Source organism: Sinocyclocheilus grahami, unplaced genomic scaffold, assembly GCF_001515645.1.
Source record: "Sinocyclocheilus grahami isolate Dianchi unplaced genomic scaffold, SAMN03320097.WGS_v1.1 scaffold8.1, whole genome shotgun sequence".
NCBI lineage: Eukaryota > Metazoa > Chordata > Actinopteri > Cypriniformes > Cyprinidae > Sinocyclocheilus > Sinocyclocheilus grahami.
Genome location: NW_015505187.1, coordinates 69,223 through 88,209, shown reverse-complemented (window position 1 = coordinate 88,209; position 18,987 = coordinate 69,223). Strand labels below are relative to the sequence as shown.

Below are 18,987 nucleotides of genomic sequence, written 5' to 3'. Positions count from 1 at the left end.
AATATTAATAAAAATGAATATGACAAATAATTTTATCAACAAGAACCAATAAAGAATAAAAATGTAATCATAATAATCAATTATTTATATATAAATATACATAATTTATTATATATAAAATGTATATTTCATATATATTATTTTTCATGCTGTCAAACGATTAATCGCTTTTTGTTTACATGTGTGTGTACTGTTTATTTATTATGTATATATAAATACACATGCACACACATACAGTATATATTTAGAAAATATTTACATGTATATACATTTATATTGTTATATTTTATATTATATATATATATATTTAATATATAAACATATTTTTCTTAAATATATACATGCATGTGTTTGTATTTATATATATACATAATAAATAAACAGTACACACACACATTATGTAAACAAAAACTTATTTTGGATGCGATTATTCGCAATTAATCATTTGACAGCACTAATTTTATATAATTTATTATCATTAATTACAGTTGTTCTTGATGATAATTTAATATTAATAATAATTGATTCATATATCAAAATATAATTATTTTAGTATATTAATATTACAACCATATAATTATTATTAACAAAACATTTTTAAAGCCCCTTTTGAGGAACCCCAAATGGTGTGTCAATACCTAATAAAGCAGTAAGAATAAGAATAAAGACACTGACCTCATTTCAAGTTTTTACATTTATATTTACAAAAGTTTGTGGCAGCTGAACCATTCTGAAATCCCACCATTTTTGAAGACAGAGAAAAAATTAAATAGTTAATAATAATAACATCTCTATATGCCAGTCTGATTAGTAATAGTTTAATTTTAAAATAAAGTGTAAATATCACAGTTTCAGCAGGTGTGATGGGGGGGGGGGGAAAAAAAAATAGAGTCATCCAGCTCTCCTCCCTCTTGAAAATACAATTATAGACACAACCGTGTAACAAGGCCATTAATGTAACAGAATACAGACTTCCAGAAGTCGCTTCTACATATTATATATATATATATTTAATATATAAACATATTTTTCTTAAATATATACATGCATGTGTTTGTATTTATATATATACATAATAAATAAACAGTACACACACACATTATGTAAACAAAAACTTATTTTGGATGCGATTATTCGCAATTAATCATTTGACAGCACTAATTTTATATAATTTATTATCATTAATTACAGTTGTTCTTGATGATAATTTAATATTAATAATTGATTCATATATCAAAATATAATTATTTTAGTATATTAATATTACAACCATATAATTATTATTAACAAAACATTTTTAAAGCCCCTTTTGAGGAACCCCAAATGGTGTGTCAATACCTAATAAAGCAGTAAGAATAAGAATAAAGACACTGACCTCATTTCAAGTTTTTACATTTATATTTACAAAAGTTTGTGGCAGCTGAACCATTCTGAAATCCCACCATTTTTGAAGACAGAGAAAAAATTAAATAGTTAATAATAATAACATCTCTATATGCCAGTCTGATTAGTAATAGTTTAATTTTAAAATAAAGTGTAAATATCACAGTTTCAGCAGGTGTGATGGGGGGGGGGGGAAATAAAAAATAGAGTCATCCAGCTCTCCTCCCTCTTGAAAATACAATTATAGACACAACCGTGTAACAAGGCCATTAATGTAACAGAATACAGACTTCCAGAAGTCGCTTCTACACATTCAAACAAACATTCTTCATGGGAGGATCTCCAGTAACTTCTTGATGAAGTTTGCATTAATAAATGAGGGCACAGTTGTTCAGGGATGCAGTGATGCTGTGACGCAGCTTTGCTTTGGCCAGCCGACGAAGGACTGGCTTGTTTTCCACGCTGCACACTTTGCTTTTCACTGACGTAAATATCACTCAGACGTCCTTACAATGGAAACACATCTGAATATAAAGCTTCGGTAATACGACCTCTATACTTCTCCTGGCTGTTTTAAGGTAAAGCTTTAGAAAATCCATCATAAATAAGTGGTAAAAAAAGAGTCTGTTAAACCATGTTGTTGCTTTCACTCATTTTGTCCACATACTGGAGAAACAAAAAGAGGTATGGAAGGATTAGGACACTTAAAAAAAAACATTTATAGATATAACAATACAATAATATATATTCCTATTCATGACATGTTTATCACTTAAAATACTGGACACAGGACAGCATGATTCATGCTCGCATGCAAGACAGAATTAGCAGTGACTGACCAAGATGACTGACTGTCCGCTCAGCCTTAGGAAGGCATTAAAAGAACAACAAACAGACGTTGAAAGACACTTGCAAGACTGTTTTCTTGCATGAGGTGAAAACAGGTGTGGTTTGGTAGCTCATTTACACTTTTCATGTTTGTTATTAGTCATTTATTGCATATTGCCTGGTTAGGACGTGTTAAAGGAACACTCCATTATTTTTGAAAATAGGCTCATTTTCCAACTTCCCTAGAGTTAAACAGTTGAGTTTTACCGTTTTCGAGCTTAGCATAGATCATTGAATCTGATTAGAGCATTAGCATCTCGCTCAAAAATGACCAAAGAGTATATACAGTGGGGCAAAATAGTATTTAGTCAGCCACCAGTTGTGCAAGTTCTCCCACTTAAAAAGATGAGAGAGGCCTGTAATTTTCATCATAGGTATACCTCAACTATGAGAGACAAAATGAGAAAAAAAAATCCAGAAAATCACATTGTAGGATTTTTAAAGAATTTATTTGCAAATTATGGTGGAAAATAAGTATTTGGTCAATAACAAAATTTCATCTCAATACTTTGTTATATACCCTTTGTTGGCAATGACAGAGGTCAAACGTTTTCTGTAAGTCTTCACAAGGTTGTCACACACTGTTGCTGGTATTTTGGCCCATTCCTCCTGAAAACAGGTGGCCACCTAAACCCTAATGTGTGTTAGCCACTATTTGAGTGGTATCATCAGTTCGGGTTATGTAGTTGATACCATACAAAAAGTTTGGGTTCGGTAAGGTTTTTTAATGTTTTTGAAGGTAGTCTCTCATGCTCACCAAGGCAGCATTTATTTGACCAAAAATACAGTAAAACAGTAATACCGTGAAAGGTTGTTACAATTTAAAATAGTAATTTTCTTTTTTTAAATGCATTATAAAATAGAAGTTATTTCTGTGATGGCGAAGCTGAATTTTCAGCAGCATTACTCCAGTCTTCAGTGTCACATGATCCTTCACCAATCATTCGAATATGCTGATTTGCTGCTCAAGAAACTTTATTACTTCTTATTGTTGCCAATGCATAAAACAGTGCTGCTAAATATTTTTATGAAAATATTTTTCACAAAAATATGACATTTGACATGATTTCAGGATATTGTAATATTATAAATGTCTTTACTGTCACTTTTAATTAACGCATCCTTACTGAAAAAAACTATATTTCTTTTTCAAACAGTAATATGTGTAATTTCAGATATTCAGTTCTATTCTACTAAGAATAGAATTATTTTGGACTAAGATGGTATTTTTAAAAACTAAGGAAAAAATATTACTTCATCTTCACTGCAATCTGAGAGGATCCTTATATGGAAATAAAACCAAGAGAGGGAGAAAAAGATCACCTCACACTCTCCTCTTCATCACCCTGCTGGGTAAAACTTACCCCACTAATAAAGGGAAGATTCAGCAAGTATCCCAGCACAGGAATTCTCCTGATGAAGCCTACGACCACTGGAAAGAATCCCCTACACGTGAAGAAAAGGCATTAGAGTGTAGATATAGACTGATATTAGGAATTACCGGGATCATTTTGAGATTATTGATCCGAAATGTTAGTCTTTTTTTTTTCAGTTCCAAAACCTTCAGACTTCAAGAATAATGTACATTTTATTTTTTAAATAATATAACCATTTTACTTACTATAGTGTAAAACAAGTGCTCATTCAATTTTCTATTTTTTCTTATTTACTTGTAAAATGTGTAGTTTATCTGTATCAGTGTAGATAATATCTATATCCACCTTCAGCCAGAATGTATCAGCATCATCTAGAAAGCTACTAGTTATGTAGCTGCATAATTTGCCTGGTTAAGAGCATCCTATTTCTTTAAAAAAAATACCTGAATAATAGAAAGAAGCCATAAAACTCTAGAATCACTCCAATGATGGGCCATCCGATCAGCACTACAAAGATGCCTCCTAGGAAGAAGCTGGTGGCTTTCATTTTGTGCTTCTGAAAGAAGAACCTGAACGTCCTCTCCAGCCCAATTACAAACGCCAGGCCCACAACAAAAAAGATCTGAGACAAATGAAGACCAAGAGAGAGGTAAGAGATAGAAACTGCCTTTGGGTCGAGGGATCTGTGCTTATGTGCGCTCATAATATAAGTTTATAACAAATTATGGTATAAAAATGTTGTATTTGAGCTATTATGAGAGAACACTTAATACCAGGAAAATCTAGATGAGCATAATGAAGAATATGACGGAAAAAGTAAAAATGTGGCAAAACAATACTATTCACAACAAAGTTATACGAAAGAAATTGCTCAGAAACTAGCACAAACATGCATGCAATTTTGTTTTTTTTTAAACCAGTGAGAATATTACATTACATTTTATATATATATATATATATAAAACATGTAATACACTGTGTGTGTGTGTGTGTGTGTTCACACACACAGAGACATTTTTTTTAATATATTGTAATTACTCTGATAAGAAACAAATAATATATACACTGTTTATATTTGTTTCTGATTAGTATAATTAAAATGATCATATCGTTATAAATATGTAAGGCATAACCAAATATATCAATGACAAGATGGGAAGACTCACATTTCCTATGGCAAGGAGAGCTTTATCGAAAAACAGGATCATCCCAAAAAACAGAAAAAATACACCAAATCCTGTTAGCCCCATTCCAATTTCTGTTGAGAGAGGGAAAGCCATAAAACTGAAGCAATATTAAATTAAACCAATATATATAATTAGCATTTAATACCACATAAAGGTTAGATATTATTTGCTAATATGATCATTTCTTATTGATGATCATATGCATTAAACTATGTGTATAGGACTGTTCTGTCTTCATGCAGTCAGTCTGGTGCAGTTCTCCATCCACATTAAAGCGGGTTTTAAGCCAGAACATTTCCTGTCATGTAATTCACCGCCAACGACTTTTACACTAGATTTATTACTGGTGGAGTGACATCTGTACGCAGCTGCATGAATCCACACACACATAAATACTCAAGACAGGCGAAATAATAACGACAACAGGCTTTGCCGATGAAAGCACTAACGCTAGACATAGTCCGAGGAAGAGCTGTCAGTGAGACAGGTTATGTTAATCTTACTCTGGGAGTCGGTGAGGGAAATCATCTTGGCTCGTCTCGCTCACCAGCTGTCATAGAAGCGGCCACGCGTACCGGAAACACTCACTTCGACTTCCGGAAAAACTTTACAAATCTCGTATTAATGTCTTTTTTAAAGAATTGCTATTTTGAATAAGTAGTTCGTAAAAAAAAAAAATTAACGCATGTTTAAGACATTTAATGCGTTTTTGCGTGCCTAGTGATGACATGGTAAAAGTCACTGTAGTAAATATTAGACTATATTTAAAAAACATATGTACTGTAATATGTCGTAGTTTACATATATAATTTTAACCATAATAACCTTGATAAATGTACACAGAAGCGCAACCGTTGTATTTGGAATACTGAGAAGGTTGTTTACTTCCGTGTCCACCGCGCCATCTTCCGGTCAATGTTTACAACAGCACACTTAACATCGTACACGCTGGTTTACCTGTGGAGGTTTCTACATTGTTTCAACGGGTCTGTATATAATTCGTGACATTTGTACCGTTCTTTAAGCAATTTTCCTGATGTATACTTTCATATAAGAATGAGAAGTTGATGTTTTTGACATTTTCCATGAATAATGTATAAGTTGGTGTCACATTATTTTTTAAGCAGCATGCCAACCCCTTGAATCTCTGGTATATTTTAGACAAATTATTATCCAGCAAAGTATTTTTATAGCATGAAAAGAGTAAAGTTTTAATTTGAATGTTGCACATCTAAATTTAATGAACAAAAATGTAATGTGTAGAATTTTATCATTAAGTGTGACATTTATTTAATAAGCATTCCTAGAAAATAACATAGAATAACAATACTGACAACCAACAACTTAATATAAGCATTTTATTAGTATAATCTCAGAACTTTATTACATAATATTAAGAAGCCTTTATAAAACATTGCAGTAATTTGTTTCGAATATCTGATTATTATGTGCAGTTTCTATTTGCCCTGCAAATATGTTTCTCCATAAATACAGCAAACCCAAGAACTGCATCACACTGCAAGCTGTTTCTGACCAAAAAAAATATATCCCATTGAGTTTTTAAAATATACGAATGAATAATTATCCGAAATGTAACAGCAAAAAAAATCAGGTGTAAACAAATTTACCCTGATTTCGAAAGAGAGAGAGAGAGAGAGAATACAATGCAAAATGCAGAACACATCAACTTTCAAACAATTTTGATTTTGAGGCACTATTTGACACTAGGAATATACTGTGCATCTTGAGGGCTCTTTTGTTTAAAATATCCCATTGAGTTTTTAAAATATATGAATGAATAATTATCCGAAATGTAACAGCAAAAAAAATCAGGTGTAAACAAATTTACCCTGATTTCGAAAAAGAGAGAGAGAGAGAGAGAGAGAGAATACAATGCAAAATGCAGAACACATCAACTTTCAAAACAATTTTGATTTTGAGGCACTATTTGACACTAGGAATATACTGTGCATCTTGAGGGCTCTTTTGTTTAAACTTTAACACATACTAGATTATATTCTTGTTCTTAAATATCCCTCTACAGTTAATTACAATTTGCCATATTTCCACACGTGACTTGTGTCCATCATTCTGGGGGTTTCTTCTTGGCCTCCACGTCCTTCTTAAAGGCCTCGAATTTCTTTGAAATATTGGGTACCTTGAAAAAGTTATAAACAAATAAATTATATCAGACAATGATCACTAAACAATGGAGCTGTTCTCTATTTCAAGACTAATGCCATTTAGTCCAGTCTTATTAGAATTCGTTTATAAGTTTTTAGACAGACACAGAGTTAATATGAGAATAAATAGTTTTTATAACCTCGTAATTCTGTGCCAGATACATGCCAACCACGTTCCCCAGAGTGAAGCCAAGCTGGAAAGACAAAAGATGCTCAAAGATCAGCAAAATCATATCACAGATAGAAACATTCTCCTATATTATAAACGATCCGGCTGTAAATGTTTATATTTAGCTCAAATGAAACTACAATGTGAATTAGCAAGCGAATAATCTCACGAACAGATGTAAGTACTTACTATGAATTGCATCATGATTAAAGCTTTGAAATAGTGAAAAGAAAGTAAATAACAGTGACACTAGTCCCGAAATCTAGTATGGCTCTGCGTTAGGCTTCGACTAGCTTCATATGTCCTCAGCATGACATCAACACACCGGAAGTAGTACTCTTGCAAAATAAGAGTCTTAATTATGAAGTAAAGAGCACGTAAAATGTTTAATTGAGCTATAACAAATTATATACCAGATTGTGATTTAACTATAATATAAGTTTCCCCACTTCCAGTAAAATGGTAACTGATTTTAAATAAAAATACATTTTAAAAATACAATTATTTCTTAAAAATGTAACAAAAGAATATTTAAATGCTGCCAGATGAATGCAGAAACAGGTTTAAAAGAAACATGGACTAGTTTCCACACTTTCTTTTATTATTTTTTTTTGTGCTTGTCACACTACATATATTTTGTTGTTCTTACAAGGGTTCTTACATCTTAAAAACATAATTTGCAAAATTGTTAAACTGACGGTCTGTTATGTTAAAACAATGGCTTTCCACACAAAGATGTCATCCATTCGCTTGACACAACAGCAAAAATCATGTGTGTTTATGTGTGTGTCACCAGCCAAACAAGGGTCTTGATCTATGCGGATAGGTTATAGTTAAAACAATTAACATAACTGAATAAGAGCACAAACATTATATAAGAGAATCGCCCTTAAATTTCAAATACAACAGTAATAAAACCAACATGCCTGTAACCAAAGCACAATGATACAAACAGCATACAAAACTAACCCAGATGTTGATGTCTAAAGGATAAAAAAGGACAACAAATGATCATGCAGTCGTAACTGTATAAAAGAACACTACCAGGACCAAAAAAATTCAAATTAATTTAACAATATTGTTCAATTTGATCTTCTCAGAGTTCTTGATTCTTTATATATCTCTGTATATCTCTGACACTTTATATAATTTCAAGTTTCTTCCATTTCAAATTATGCAGAATAAGAAATTCAGACCTTTTTTCAAGTATAAACACAGTTAATATTTGTAATACAATACTTTCAAAATAATGTGTATAGTATAATTTCACTTTGTCGATGATGGATTTCAATATGCTCCAATAAACTTGTTTTATGATCTAGAAAATGGGCATGGGAAACAACATGGGTATCTCTAAATGGATATAACATTTTCTCAATAGACTGTAAATGATCTGTGTAAATATATTAGCCTATTTTGGCTATGTCTTTAACAACTGTAAATATAGAAAAGTTTCTGCCTTGCACCTAAACATGGTCATGGTATACTGTACGTAATGACTGCTTTTCTATTGCAGTAACACTGTCAAGTGAAAACCAGTTAGAGAGATGCTAAAAATATAAAAATATAACTTGGCAAAGAACATAGTCTCTTTGTAACATAATAAACAGACCCCCCTTGGAAACACATGAGTGAAATGTCTGGTGATGATAACGAATCAAGTAAACGATGCATCCTGATTTATTTGGACTCCAGTGGGCTGCTGGGTGGCCCCTGTATGATCCCATTCTGCGGAGTTGGTGCTTGCATGTCGATGAAAAGTAGATTCTTCAGGATGCTCACGTAGAAAGGACCGTAAACCTTTTTGTTGAAGTTGACGAGGTTGACAAAACTGACCCCGAGCCCCATGAGCTCCGGCTGAATCAGACCCAAGCCTGGCGGTACAGGAGGGGGCGTCCTGTGAGAGTTGGTAGAGGCGAGGACCACCCTAAAGTACTGCTGTACCCTTCCCTCTGTGGGACACAAAAGGCACATTAAAACCATAGACTGTATAAAAACATGGACGTAGTGTCCATGACGTCACCCGTAGGTTTCTGAAGAGCGTTTTTGGTCGCCATCTTGGCAGCGCGTCACCCCGCGTTACTCCCGGATAATCGAAAATGGGCAAAGAGGCGGGAGCTCCCTCACAGTTGTCATGTAGGGCAAAATTAGCTATATAGACCAAAACCACTTTTGTACATAAAACATATTGTTTTCTGCTGTAAACTTGGGCATTTTAACATGGGGAGTCTATGGAACTGACTCCCTTTTAGAGCCAGCCTCTAGCGGCCAGTCGATGAATTGCAGTTTTAGTCACTTCCGTGTTGGTTTCACAAGAGAGACCAGAAGGATGCCGCTTGATTAAAACATGATACAGGGTTTAAGGTAATATTACAAGTTCAGCTCTGACCGCATTTGTTGCCATAATGTTGGTTATCACAAAAATGTATTTCCACTACATTTAAAAAAATAATAATTAAATAAAATAAAAAAATGTGTTACAGTGAGGCAATGAGAATGGATGTGAATGGGGTCAATATATAAATGTAAAATATCACTGTTTTAATAGTATAGCCACAAAATGTGAACAATATGCTTGTTAATATATCAAAAAAAGCTTGATTAACTGTTATATGCAAATTTACAACTTAGTTGACATGAATACAACATAAAACGTAATTTTAAAAAAATTGAAACAGCTTCATAGCTTAAATAATACACTGGTTTTAACAGAAGAATTAAGTTAATTGCTTTTATAAAATTATAAGCTTCACATTTCTGCTTTTAAATCCTCCAAAATTTGGCTCCATTTATTTCCATTTTAAGATTGAAATAATTTTTTAGGTAATATTACGTTGCAAAAAGGGGGGATTTTCTTACTTAGTATTTTGTCTTCTTTTCTTGTACAAATTACATTTCTAAACATTCTTAAATTATGTTACTTAAAAATGTAGCGACTCGAGTGATGTTCGAGAAACAAGAAAAAAATATCAATGGGCTAAGGAAAATAAACTTACTCAAAGGAAAAATGAGTTTATTGTTCTTACTACATTGGCAGATAGTTTTATGTTTTATGCATTTAAAAAAAACATTTAATTCTGATGCAAGTTTATTTTTCTTACTCCACTGGCAGATTTTCTTGTTTTAAGCAAAAAGATTATTATAATATATAATTTTCTGTATTATAAACTATTATCTACTTTGTGTGATGAGAGGAGCGGGGCCGAGAGCCGTGGGAACGGAGCGAGGCCGGTGGAGTAAGTGATAATGAGCGACACCTGCGCCACTCACCGGTCTCGAGTCTCACGGAGGAGCTCCGGAAGGATACAAAGGAGGAGGGACGACAGGGAAAGAGGAGAGAGGACCAGGCCTGGAGTTTTATTTTGTGTTTTGGTTTTGTTTGTGCGCGACAGTCGTCCGCGAGGGGCTGTCGCGCTATTTTGAGTTTATTTTATTATTAAAGTTTGTTTAAATGTTCGCCGGTTCCTGCCTCCTTCTTCCCGACTTATGAACTTTGTTACACTTTGCTTCTCACATAAATGTTTCTTGATTTTAATTATGTTTGTTTAGATATTTTGACTGGTAAACAGGACAAAAAACTATAAGAAAATCTTTTTTTGCAATGACACAAGTGCTGTTGATTGGAACTCGAATATTCCTTTACATTTTTCCTTACCAACAAGAGTGCGTATTGGGTTGTTTTCCTGGGTGATGTCACAAATCTGGCCCTTTAAAGTTTCCTGCAGTTCAGCCGGCAGAGCTGGGAAGTTTCTTTCAGCCAGAGACTTGTTGACTTCACAGCAGATCTGAGCACTGACGTTTCCAAGAGCTTCAGTGAGATTAAAGTCTCTGTAAGCCAAACGAGGGGGGGCAACAGGCAAGATCTTTTAGATTGAGACATTCATTATTGCGTTTATGCAGAAGTATGTGTGTGACGTGTGCATGTGTAAGCCTGAGCAGAGTTTAGGGGAAGGAAAGGGACGGGACATACGCGCTATGCATGCCCTCCAGCAGCACTGCTGTCATCTTCTTAAGTCTCTCGACAAGAGCGGGCAGGCCTGACACGGCCCCTCCTATTGAGCTATAGACTATCAGCAGAACAGACGCGCCCGCTTGATAGAGCTGAAGAGACCGCTGCATCTCCTGCAACCTCACTTCATCCGTCATCACGGTCTGCAAGTGTTAGATCATAAAGCACTCTTAAAGAGGCATTTTGAATTTGATATCAATGCTCAGTATGACTGAAAATAACTGTTTGTTCTCCAACCTCAGGTAATGGGCCCTTGCTCTCGTCCCAGGTGAGCAGTCTGATGTAGGCTGTATTTAGCACCAGCGTGGGGCCTGGTAAGGGTTTGCCGCTCTGCCCAGAATCGCTGCTCTTGTCTGCTGGTGGCATGACTCGAGTGGCCTCCTCTATTGAAGATTTGATCCACTCAGTTGTGTGGTCCAAAGCACCTGGGTGAATTAAAATGATGTTGCCCAGGTGTGCAAAGGAGTCCAGATTGAGTGAACTATCCCTTTAAATGGGACCGTTTAAATAGTTAATTTAAATAGTTTTAAATAATTTAATTTAGTTTTAATTTAATCATATTTAACTATATATATATATATATATATATACAGTGGGATAATATAATATAATAGTAGTTAATAATAGTTAAACTAATAATAGTTGAAATAATTTAAATAGTTTTTACTCATGTCGATCTAAACCTTAATTTATTTTGTTGAGATATTTTTTTTAATTTCTCAGTGTTTTTTTTTTCTTTTTGACCGTACAATGAAAGTCAATGATGTCCAATTTTGTTGTGGACCCCATTGACTTTCACTGTACAGACAAAAACAGTCAAAACATCTTCAAAGCATCTTTTGTGTTTCACAGGAAAAAAAAAGCCACATGGTTCTGGAATGACAAAAGGTTGATCAATAACGACAAAATGTTATTTTTTGTGGTGAAAATGGCTGATCCTTTTAAATGCAATCATTTTATTTAAAATAATTGTCAATTGTTTTATTTGTAGACTCACTGGGAGTTCTTTCCAGAATGCTTTGGAATTTGGCTCTCTCATACTCTACCGACTGCCTCTGAAGCTCTGGCCTGAGGCTCTGGATGGTAAAATTCACCATGTCCATTTTCATCAGGTCCAGCACCCGGAAGATTTCCCTGTTATGACACAAGTGATCATTTACGAGTCAGTTACTTTGCCTCAGGTGAATGTTCACATAAAATATGGCTGTTAGTGAGGACAACATCATTACTGATTTGTGCCCCATATCTCCCTTAGTTACTTAGTTACTATTAAAACATTATTAATTATTAATTCACAACCCATGCTTATGTACAAACATCTATATCTTCTAATATATTTAATCTATGTATAAATATATAAAAATGATATATCTATGAATAAAATGTAATTATAACATTGTTATAGACAGGGTTATTATAGTTAACTAAGACTAAAGCTAAAATGAAAACCATATAAATATGAAATTAAAAACTGAAAACCATATTCATTGCTTGAAGTACACTTTGATTGAAATAGAATTTAAAAAACTATTTCATCTTATGGAAACATTTCTCATTTTAATTTAGTTTAACTTGATCCTAAGATAACAAAACTAAAACTGAAATAAAAACTATGTATATATATATATATATATATATATATATATATATGACCCAAAACTACTAAAAGTGACAAAAAACATTCAACAAAATAATTTAAATAAAATATTTAATCAAATGTTTTTATTAAAATAAAAACAATAAATAAATAAATACTCATTCAAATTAATACAAACTATAATAGTATCTCAATGATACTATAATGACATAGTTGTAAGGCCACCCAAAATATTAGATTTTTGCATATGTGTGGTTTCGGTTGCTCCTACATTTTTTTTTCTTTTTTCATAAATTAAGAACAAATTTTAGTATAAAAGTAATTGGTGATTCATGAATTTGTTCAAGAAATTGTATATACCTGTACACAGATTTCATGCACAAATTTGAATGAGAATGGGATGCACTATTTGTAAGTTATTACACCAGCCAGTGAGCTCTGAAGTGAAACTGACCTAGCTAGTTCTACAAAGCTATACAAGAAGACACCTTAATAACATACTTGAACAGTGTCACTAAGTCGCCTGAGTTCTCCTTGAGCTTCTTGATTTCATCGTCTCGGACCGGTGCACAGAACTTGCCCATAGTATTGATGATGTAAGACAAAAGGCCCTGGATGTCAACCGCATTGTTATCAGCCTGCTGGCGGATCAGGTCCATGTCCAGAACCTCCATGATCTGAGTACGCAAGCGATTGGCCCCGGGGTTCAGGAAGGACAGCAGGATCTTTGATGATGGGACAAAAGTGATTAAGAAGTCACTTGCCATCAGACTGCTTTTCATCATTGTATCAAAGTAAATATGTAACTTACATCTCTGATCTCTTCCAGAAGTTTGATGGCGTAATCATACTCAGAAGGGTCATCATTCAGCTCGGTTTCAAGACAGTCCCAGAAGGCCTTGCGCACCATTTCTTTAACCCTCTTCTCCAGGCTTTAAGGAAAAAAAATGCTTGGATTCAATTGTTCTATATTGAATATGTGTATATATATATATATATATATGCAAAATGCATAAACATATTGACTATACATCAATATGTTTATGACTATTGACTATACAACATATTGTATAAATTTGTGTATGTTTTCATAACCATCAACCTTAACTTGTTCTTGTCCCATGTATATAATTATGAACAGTTACCAAGCAAACTGAACATCAAGTGGGGCCCAGATCTGGAGATGGTAAATGGTAATTATATAACAAGTTTAGTACCTATTTTGGGGTAGATCCGGCGGCTCTAGGTGGAAGTTCCGGTTAACAACGATCTCATGAGCCAGGCTCAGATTAGAAAGGTCCCGAGCCGAGGCCATGACCTCATCAAGCGTTAGGGTTTTTGGTGGGCTGCCTGAGGACACAGCGGCAATACAGGTTAAAAGATCAATAGACATTTATCCAATAAAAACAACAACAACAACTTTTTGTTAACTGAAAAACCTAAACTAAACTAAAATATTAGAAAAACAAAAAATAGACATACTGCATTAAAATAAGTTGACGTACTAAATTGCTAAAACTGAAATAAAAATAAATTAAAGCTAAATAATCAATAAAATTAATTAAAACTAATGAAAAAGACAAAAGCACATAAAATTACTAAAACTAAAATTATAAACTAAAAATATAAAAATAAAAGCTAGTTTGAACGATTAATTAATACAATTGTATATAAATAATAAAAAAAATACTAAAATTAAAACAACAAACTAAAAATATAAAAATAAGAGCTAATTTGAACTATTAATAAATACTACAATTGTATATAAATAATATTAAATAGCACTAGTTTAGATATACATAGTATAGATAGTACATTCTAACAGAATAAATGCTAAACTATTTCTGTTATGAATCTACTGAAAATAAATAAACACAAATACTTTTTTTGCCATTTGAATGTTAGTAGGAAACCTACAAGAAGGAGAGTTGTGTTTGCTGGACGAATCGCTGGTGAAGCTCTGGCGAGAACAGTCCACATCGCTAGACCAGGTCAAACTGTCGCACCTTTCCGATGACTCTGTGTCACTGTTCTTGTCCTCGCTGGCCACCGTAGAGGTGGAGGTGGGACGTTCACCGTTCAGTGGCATCGTGAGGGGCTGCTGCAAATTAAGTAAAAAGGTACTAAGAAAGATTTTGTGGCTAAAATGAAGGCTTTTTTTTTTAAGACAAACTTGAAGCTGATGCTTTTAGTGGAAATGGGGCAATGACTTATATGGCAATTGGATAAAGTTTTATCTGGCAAACTTTCAGTGCTGGAAAATTCCACAAGGATATAAAGCTTCGTTGACATAACAAAGAAAAGTGACTTGCAAAGGCAAGGGAAGATAAATGGGCAACAAAAGGGCTCAGTGATGTTCATGTGGCCCACAAAGAGACATTGTATTTTAAATGTGATTCAGACGTTGACCGGTGCTGTCTCTTGGGTAACAGATAACGCCGGATAGCTGTGTGATCTTTAAAAGCAAACCTATCTCGTTACACCCCTTTGCCTTTATAGGCTTCACTACACACCTGTTTCCTAATGCAACAGAGTAACTGCTTGTCTTTTTAGGACGTTGAGTCTGCCTCAGTAACAAAAAGTCAACAATGACCTTCATTAATTAATAAAAATACATTCAGATACTAAGTAAGACATTAATCCTTTCTATTATTCTTAATGCTCTGACAAAACTGCTTGTTTAAGTGTCTTGTAATTACAGGTTTATCTATTGCTCATGTGGATTAATGTGGATTAATCTGTTACAATAGAAATACCAAATTTGTCTCCCAGTGCTACTGTAAAACAACAAGAATTTGAAATTGCATTGATTCTCTGCCAATTCTGAGAGTTAAAGGAATAGTTCAACCTAAAATGTAAATTCTACCATCATTTCCTCATGTCGTTCCAAACCTGTACGAGTTTCTTACTTCTGTGGAACACAATCTCAGACACTATTTACTTTGATTGTACGGAAAAAATGATTTAAAGTCTCCTTTTGCGTTCCACTGAAGAAAAAAGAAGTCATTCTGGTTTGGAACAACATGAGGGTCAGAATTTTGTTGTTGATAACTAAAACTATTTTTAAAATGTTGTCTTTAAATAAAGCTGAAATGAAATAAGATATAAGTATCAGATGAAAAACTCTTGGGAATATGTTGACATCTTACAACTAAAACTAAAGTAAATATACAGTAAGTTAAATAAAAAATATTTCAAAAATAACAGAAAAGGCAAAAGCACATAGGAAAACTACTAAAACTTAAACTAAAATAGTTTAGAAACTGACAATTTAAAAATGAATCCAAAATGTTAATAAGTACTATAATAATATAAAATAGTACAAAAAAGAACACGTTTCAGTATAAATGAATCATAATAAATGATCATTTTTGGGTGAATCTTTTTTTTTTCTGTCCCTTTAAGATCATTTTGCCCCTTAATAATAAAGTCACTATAATTTGGTCAACCACACACATTTGGCTTTATTTATTCTACATTATATTTAGTGTTATTATAATTTGTAAAACAATAATGTCACTCATATGAACTGTATACCTCAACTTGTTCAAGTGCTGTAGTTGTCTTAAGTCTATAGCAATTAACACAGATACCAGTACTTCCAGTATTTGGAGCCTGGTTACAAAAGAAAGACCAGTGACATAACATGTTCAAGCTCTTCCATTCTTGTTACTCCCAAAAGAGAGTATCTATTTTGAGCATAGGGGGTAAAGCACTGCGACCTCTTCTCATATTAGACCGGTTCAGTAGTTCTCGTGGTAAAAACAGAAAGCCATGCACATGCACATCCTCAGTCAGGTTTAAATTAGGAGAGACCGATGACAGCACCACTGGCACCGTTTACAGCTCGTGCTGCTCTGGGCCCTAAAAGGAGGTGCTGTAACACACACACGCTCAGCTGCTCTGCACACGTTACCTTATCTTTAGCACACAAACAAGGACAAAACACGAGCAAACTGTCAAAGCAGAAGAGCAGCCGAACTGGACTTTCCAGATCATGCAAACCCCAACCCATTTAAAGATTAGCAACGTGGAATCAGTAAACAGTCACTTTATGGTTTGTATGTGAAATAAATATTAACTAGATTGAAAAGTTTGTAGACAATCTTTAAGTTGGCTTGAAAAAGCCATGCCAGAAAGTTTTAAAAGCTTGCAGTCTGAAGGTTTTAGGTTTGAAGTAGTTTGACATTTAAAATAGTTTTAAAGATTCAAGTTTGAATGTTTTCATGGCAATGCGGTCTATCAGAAAAACAGATAGGTATGAAGCATATTGCTAGGGTACCTGGGGTGGTTGCTAGGGTGTTTCTAGCATGACTAGCATGTTGATAACATGTTTTTAGCATTATTAGCATGTTGCTAGCATAATTAACATGTTACTAGCATGTTTCTAGTATGATTAGCATGTTACTATCATGTTGCTACCATGATTAGCAAGTTACTAACATGTTTCTAGCATGATTACCATGTTGCTAACATGATTAACATGTTACTAGTACGTTGCTAGCATGATTAACTAGTTATTAGCATGTTTCTAGCATGACTAGCATGTTGCTAACATGGTTAGCATTTTATTAGCATGTTTGTAGCATTTTTAGCATAATTGGCATGTTATTAGCATGTTTCTAGCATGAATAGCATGTTACTAGCATGTTTGCTAGCATGATTAGCACGTTATTGCTAAAAACAAGGTAAAACCAGCTGATTCAATAAAAAACCAGCTATAGACCAGTTGAAATCAGCTAAAACCAGCTGATTTAGCAAAAAAGCCAGCTAAAAACCAGTTAAAACCAGTTAAATCCAGCTGAACCAGTCAAAAACCAGCTTAAAACCAGCCTAGGCTAGATGTCTAGTCTTAGCTGGTTTAAGCTGAAAGTAGGTGTTTTAAACTTGGTTGGTCTTTTAGCAGGTCTCCCAGCTTGACCAGCCTGACCAGCTAAAAAGGTGCCAAAACCACATTAAAACCAGCCTGGAAGCAGCCAACCAGCTAGATAGATAGATTAGAAATATGAGATAGAGTGGAATCTTAAAAGAGTTTAAATGGGGCCTCAGTGTGTTTAGATTTACATTTTTGACAGTTGGAGTTTGAATAGTCTTGGCTCATTTGAACATTCCGTCAATGTAAATCTGTGGGATTTTTATTATTTTTAATCCTCATTTTAAAGAAAACCGTAAATCCGATCAGTCTGAAAAGATACAGCAACCCGAGTCAGAACAGTCTGAAGAGCTGGATTGAGTTTGGTCAGGTGGTTCTAGCTGGAAAGCTCTAGGAGCAGTAGCGTTCACAAATTTAGTCATAATAATAATAATAATAATAAGAAGAAGAAGAAGAAGAAGACGCTTAAATAGAATATCAGTAAGTTGGCTTTTTCAAGCCAACTTAATAAACAAGGCAGCGAGCGCGCGTTTGCACATTTAATAAAGCGAACAACGCAAATACGTAACGTGATGTGATGTAAACATAACCGTTGTCCAGCTCCTTTAATTTGCAAATAATTATCATATATATATATATATATAAACTCTAAACGAATAAAACTATGTAACAATTACCTGAGTCAAGTCCCCGATTGTGAGGACTTGGCAAAGAGTGGACAACCGAGTTTTTCCTCGATTTGCAGGTAAAATGTATTGATACTCCTTCCTTAGTACACTAGGGCTTTAAATGGCTCTTTAAAATATCACTTGTCTTGTAGTGTTTTGTGAAACTGGGAGAATCTATTATTCTGCACCTATAGGGGTTTCGATATTTTGTCTTTGGTATATGAATTAAAGCTATTAAGAGAAATTAATACATACCTGTGGGAAATAGACATTACAAAGACTAAATAAGCACGAGACGGTTGTTTTAAAATAAAACAACAAAAATATCGACAATATCGCATGTATAGGATTGGCGCGCACCCCCTAGAAACATAACGGCACAGTCCAGCTCGCATGAGCTTCTTTGTTTACGGATGTGACGTAAAAATACATTAAAAATGCTCTGTGGACAAAGCGAGCTACTGTACAAAGTAACAAAGCGTAAAACATTATTAATTTATTGTCGACGAATGCATGTGTCAGTTTTATTCGAACGTTTTGATTGAGTTCTGATTCTGTCGATAAGGTAAAGCGAATTCGATCTTTCGTTTAATCCCTCCCATCGAGGATTATGATTTGTTATTATTCAAAATAATTCAAATCACTTCCTGAACT

The 18,987-nt window shown here is 33.8% G+C and overlaps 3 protein-coding genes across 5 annotated transcripts; all 3 read right to left on the bottom strand.

Annotated features, from left to right (window-relative positions):
* Positions 1-1,394: 1,394 nt before the first annotated feature.
* On the bottom strand, positions 1,395-5,422 carry LOC107591215 (vesicle transport protein GOT1B-like). 2 transcript variants are annotated; one of them, XM_016280317.1, is made up of 5 exons: positions 5,338-5,422; positions 4,814-4,905; positions 4,091-4,269; positions 3,636-3,717; positions 1,395-2,049 (listed from the first exon to the last, which is right to left on the bottom strand). In XM_016280317.1, exons 1-5 carry the CDS (start codon positions 5,360-5,362, stop codon positions 2,011-2,013), a joined length of 417 nt encoding a protein of 138 aa, XP_016135803.1. In that variant the 5' UTR covers positions 5,363-5,422; the 3' UTR covers positions 1,395-2,010. The 2 variants fall into 2 exon arrangements, with proteins under 2 accessions (XP_016135803.1, XP_016135795.1); XM_016280309.1 differs by lacking the exon at positions 1,395-2,049 and adding an exon at positions 2,118-2,247.
* Positions 5,423-6,600: 1,178 nt separating this feature from the next.
* LOC107591210 (uncharacterized protein C7orf73-like) lies at positions 6,601-7,518 on the bottom strand. Its single transcript, XM_016280296.1, has 3 exons — positions 7,376-7,518; positions 7,158-7,211; positions 6,601-6,992 (listed from the first exon to the last, which is right to left on the bottom strand). Exons 1-3 carry the CDS (start codon positions 7,388-7,390, stop codon positions 6,921-6,923), a joined length of 141 nt encoding a protein of 46 aa, XP_016135782.1. The 5' UTR covers positions 7,391-7,518; the 3' UTR covers positions 6,601-6,920.
* Positions 7,519-7,804: 286 nt separating this feature from the next.
* LOC107589958 (T-complex protein 11-like protein 2) lies at positions 7,805-18,442 on the bottom strand. Of its 2 annotated transcripts, none has more exons than XM_016278553.1 (10): positions 18,343-18,442; positions 14,710-14,893; positions 14,010-14,142; positions 13,604-13,724; positions 13,294-13,517; positions 12,193-12,329; positions 11,433-11,620; positions 11,157-11,338; positions 10,842-11,014; positions 7,805-9,138 (listed from the first exon to the last, which is right to left on the bottom strand). In XM_016278553.1, the coding sequence occupies exons 2-10, from the start codon at positions 14,879-14,881 to the stop codon at positions 8,867-8,869; spliced, it is 1,602 nt and encodes a 533-aa protein (XP_016134039.1). In that variant the 5' UTR covers positions 14,882-14,893; positions 18,343-18,442; the 3' UTR covers positions 7,805-8,866. The 2 variants fall into 2 exon arrangements, with proteins under 2 accessions (XP_016134039.1, XP_016134046.1); XM_016278560.1 differs by having other exon boundaries at positions 14,710-14,890.
* Positions 18,443-18,987: the final 545 nt, after the last annotated feature.

Excerpts from the sequence above, each read along its gene's own strand:
- LOC107591215 (XM_016280309.1), bottom strand. The coding sequence starts at position 5,362 with ATGATTTCCCTCACCGACTCCCAGA. Across the intron at positions 4,906-5,337 it reads TTCCCTCACCGACTCCCAGA|AAATTGGAATGGGGCTAACA; the intron begins GTAAGATTAACA and ends CTCTCTCAACAG. Across the intron at positions 4,270-4,813 it reads CTCTCCTTGCCATAGGAAAT|ATCTTTTTTGTTGTGGGCCT; the intron begins GTGAGTCTTCCC and ends CATTTGTCTCAG.
- LOC107589958 (XM_016278553.1), bottom strand. The coding sequence starts at position 14,881 with ATGCCACTGAACGGTGAACGTCCCACCTCCACCTCTACGGTGGCCAGC. Across the intron at positions 13,725-14,009 it reads CCGGATCTACCCCAAAATAG|CCTGGAGAAGAGGGTTAAAG; the intron begins GTACTAAACTTG and ends TTTTCCTTAAAG. Across the intron at positions 9,139-10,841 it reads CCCAATACGCACTCTTGTTG|AGGGAAGGGTACAGCAGTAC; the intron begins GTAAGGAAAAAT and ends TGTGTCCCACAG.
- LOC107591210 (XM_016280296.1), bottom strand. Across the intron at positions 6,993-7,157 it reads ATCTGGCACAGAATTACGAG|GTACCCAATATTTCAAAGAA; the intron begins GTTATAAAAACT and ends AACTTTTTCAAG.